General features: G+C 51.9%; 1 protein-coding gene across 1 annotated transcript; it reads right to left on the reverse strand.

Annotated features, from left to right (window-relative positions):
- Window positions 1–866: 866 nt before the first annotated feature.
- On the reverse strand, window positions 867–1,898 carry LOC142571416 (uncharacterized). Its single transcript, XM_075679745.1, has one exon. It carries the CDS (start codon window positions 1,767–1,769, stop codon window positions 1,158–1,160), a length of 612 nt encoding a protein of 203 aa, XP_075535860.1. The 5' UTR covers window positions 1,770–1,898; the 3' UTR covers window positions 867–1,157.
- Window positions 1,899–3,372: the final 1,474 nt, after the last annotated feature.

Here is a 3,372-nt window from a genome sequence, read left to right on the forward strand (position 1 = left end):
ATTTCCCTTTCACAATGCGGGTCACGGAGCTCCCGATAGCTGTTGCCTAGTAGTCTGTCTCGAATGACCTCGCAAGGCAACCCCTGCTCACATGCACGCAGGAAGTCCGCGCGCACATCATGTGGGGCTCGTGCAGCTTAAAAGTCATGCGCAAAGTGGGGCTTGTGCCAACTGTGCAGAGAGCCTGAAGGGTTACAGAGAGGCCCGATCTTTCGTAAGACACAGGCATGTAAAGCCAATGGACAATGACATATCGCGGAAAGCGTATGTGGTGAACGAAAGTGGATGGAACAACAGCTGGCTGCAGAGGGGATACGAACACGTCTTCGCACTACGTGCTTCCTTTTGTTTTCAATGAAAGCAAGTAATTTCAATTGAAACGAGTAATTCGCCCTATATGCTTCCTTTGGTGTCATTGTCTGTTGGCTTTGTATGTTTTGCCCTTAAAGCGCGTGATTTCCCACTGTCGCAATCGTCAAACGTTCTGAGCAACCAAACGCAAGGGTATTGGAGGTGCAGTGATGCCATAACCTGGCATTCTCTAAGCCACAGCTAGCCGCGCTTCAGGAGAGAGAAATCCTTATACGGGCATTAGTGCACGTTCCATGCTTGCATTTGCAAGAGCTAACATTTATTGGCGAAATCATGGTCATGAAACGTGTCAACCCTCCAAGGTGTGAGAAAAGTCGATAAGATTTGCAAAATAAATAAATAAATAAATAAATAAATAAATAAATAAATAAACAGTTCGACGTGAGCCCCGTCAACTGCACGCGACAACGGAGCTTGAGAGAATCACCAATGACATATTCTAGTGACTCATGTCCTCGCTTTTACTTTCATCATTATTAGATAGGGGCAATTGATGGCAGTACTTTCAAAATGCTTTTATTAACTGCGAGACTAGGCAACAAATACGCGTGCATTTCGGTTCATGCATGGATAATCAAGTCTTCCGACTTTGTTGTGGGCATCTCATCTGGTGTATATGACGGGCTCTCCCCTTAACCCCTTGGGCCAGTGGAGCAGTCAGCTACCACGAGGTTTTGACGAATGTGAGATGGACGTCTTGCTCCTTCTGTAGCTTCTTGAGCAAGCCACGTAGATTTTGGTCAGTGCCAGAAGTAATGCAACTTCGAGGCTAAATGCAAGCTTCGCTATGAGCCGCCACTGCTTCTGCTGCCCGTTTCTTCTGCGCACACGGATCCGTTCCTGGGGGCTCGAACCACGAGTATACCTTCCTTGGTCAGCACAGATGTCACCGAGTCTGGTCGCACGTCGTCTGGCAGCATGAAGCGATGCGTATACTCCCGGCGCACGAAGTCCCCATCCTCCCCCCGTGGGGGCTTCTCGAGGTGGCCGGCGTGAACTTCGACGCAGTTACCGACAGCTTTGACGGTTACCTCTCCGGCGACGAATCCACCAACGTCGAAGGAACGGGAGAACTCCGGTGCTGAGCGCTGCTCTTTATCAGAAGCTGCGGCGCAGGCGGCTGAATACGAATCGTCGTCGCTTCTGCTCGGTGAAGAAGTCGGCGGTGCATCGTCTTCCTCGCCCTTTTCTTCGGCTGAGAGCGCGCCTTTGCCGAGTGGCGAGCAGCACGCCTCTGCAGGAGCGCATGACTCTGCTTTCGATGGTTCGAACACATCGGCGAATAAGTGATCAAGCAAAGGGGCCATCAGGGGTGGCAAAGTATCCGTTACCCATGGGTTGGCCTCGGCGAAACTGAACACATCAGCGTAACTTGGGGCGACTGGAAAGAGCAGCATTTCGGAGCCGATTTCTTGCCGTCGAAAGGCGATACAGAAAAGAACGTAGGAAGCAGCAACTCTCGTGTCGACAGTTGGGTGCGTACAGTGAGCGGTTCCGCACCCAGTGCGTATTTATTCTAACACGTATTGCCGCTTATTGCGCCAGAACCAGCCCGTGAGTCAACGTTTCATTACACCGCAGCGCTGCAGCTTTCGATGACTAATGCACACGTGTGATTTGTTTTCCTTCGGCACCTTTCTGGAAAGATCTCGAACAATGCAGAAAACCTGCGCCACAGAGAGATCCGCACGCTCCGCTGCGCAGTTATCCGTCCCTCTCCCTCTCTCTCGTAATCGTCGCTGGGCAACATAAAACACGCATCGCAAGCTGGTGGACATAGTGCGCCATCTATCGAACATAGCAAGAAATACAGCTTCGGCTATCTGCCTCGGTTGCGTTTGTTGAAAACGACGGCAAAACAAAGACGGCGTGTGGAATGTTGTAAATTGGCCCTCATAAACCTTCGGCCAACACCATTGCCGAAGCACAAGGGGATCCTCACCCCCAAACCCTGTGGCTTCGCCGTTTACCTCCGCGCACTTCGGAAACAGCACACGCGAGAGAAACAGCAAAGAAGCTTGCGGAGAACGCGCGAGAACATTCTGGAATTTTCGGAAGGGCCAGAACCAATGGGAGCGCTCATCTCGCTGCGGCAGCCAGGCGCTCGGCCCTGATTGGTCGAAACCACTCAAGAGCGTCCTGGATGCTTCGAGAACTTCGTGGGAATACTATAAAAGGACGCGCCGCGCCCCGCGGTTTGCGGCCTGGGCCCAGCGTTCTGCGGTACTGCGTATTCTGTCAGTGGCTAGCATGACGCTAAGGCTGGTTGGACACAGCACCGGTGGCACCCGTCGACAGAGTCCGCTGAGGCAACTCGGCGCTGCGCGCCGAAGACCGAATCCGACGACCGAGAATTATGGAGACGTCACTTAAAGTTATACAGTCGTTAAGCAGGCCCCCTATTTCATGTCCGTTAGCGTGGATTTTCGTCAGCTTACTGCGACGAGTGCAGCGGGGAGGACGGAAAAGCAAGGTAAGTTCGAATGTTTTTCCTCGTATTGGTGGCACATTATGTTATGAAAGACCGCAATTGAAAAGTTTGGCAGTAGGTGTTCGCTCGAGTACGCCGTTGTATAATTTCTCTGCGGAGCAGAGGCTTTCGTTCGGGCTTCAGAGTATGCTTCAGCTACGCATTTTGCAGCATTTCTAGTGGGAGTAAACAGTCGTAAAGAGCAAGCTGAAGAAAGAAAAGAAAAAGTAAACCTGCGGGAACCGCTTTCTATGCTCCCTCGATCGGCTCAGCGCTTGCCGTATCGTTTGTGTTGATCGCCTTCTGTCTTAGTGACGTGTTTTCTGCACGGAACGGATAATCTGTGAAATGGAGCGTCGCAGCTGTTTCAGCGTTGACGGCGAGGTTGTTGTTCCAGATCTGTACCTCTTTCTGTATGCAGGACGTGTTATCTCATACGAGCCCCTGGCGATGAGGATCATTTTCGGCGTCGCGGCTACTGCGCCGAGTTGCCGTCGATAGTGCCGCAGCGTATGCGTTGGAGGAAATGC

This window comes from Dermacentor variabilis, chromosome 2 (genome assembly GCF_050947875.1).
Source record: "Dermacentor variabilis isolate Ectoservices chromosome 2, ASM5094787v1, whole genome shotgun sequence".
NCBI lineage: Eukaryota > Metazoa > Arthropoda > Arachnida > Ixodida > Ixodidae > Dermacentor > Dermacentor variabilis.

Bases quoted from the DNA above. Each gene is read 5' to 3' on its own strand.
- LOC142571416 (XM_075679745.1), bottom strand. From the start codon at position 1,769: ATGCTGCTCTTTCCAGTCGCCCCAAGTTACGCTGATGTGTTCAGTTTC.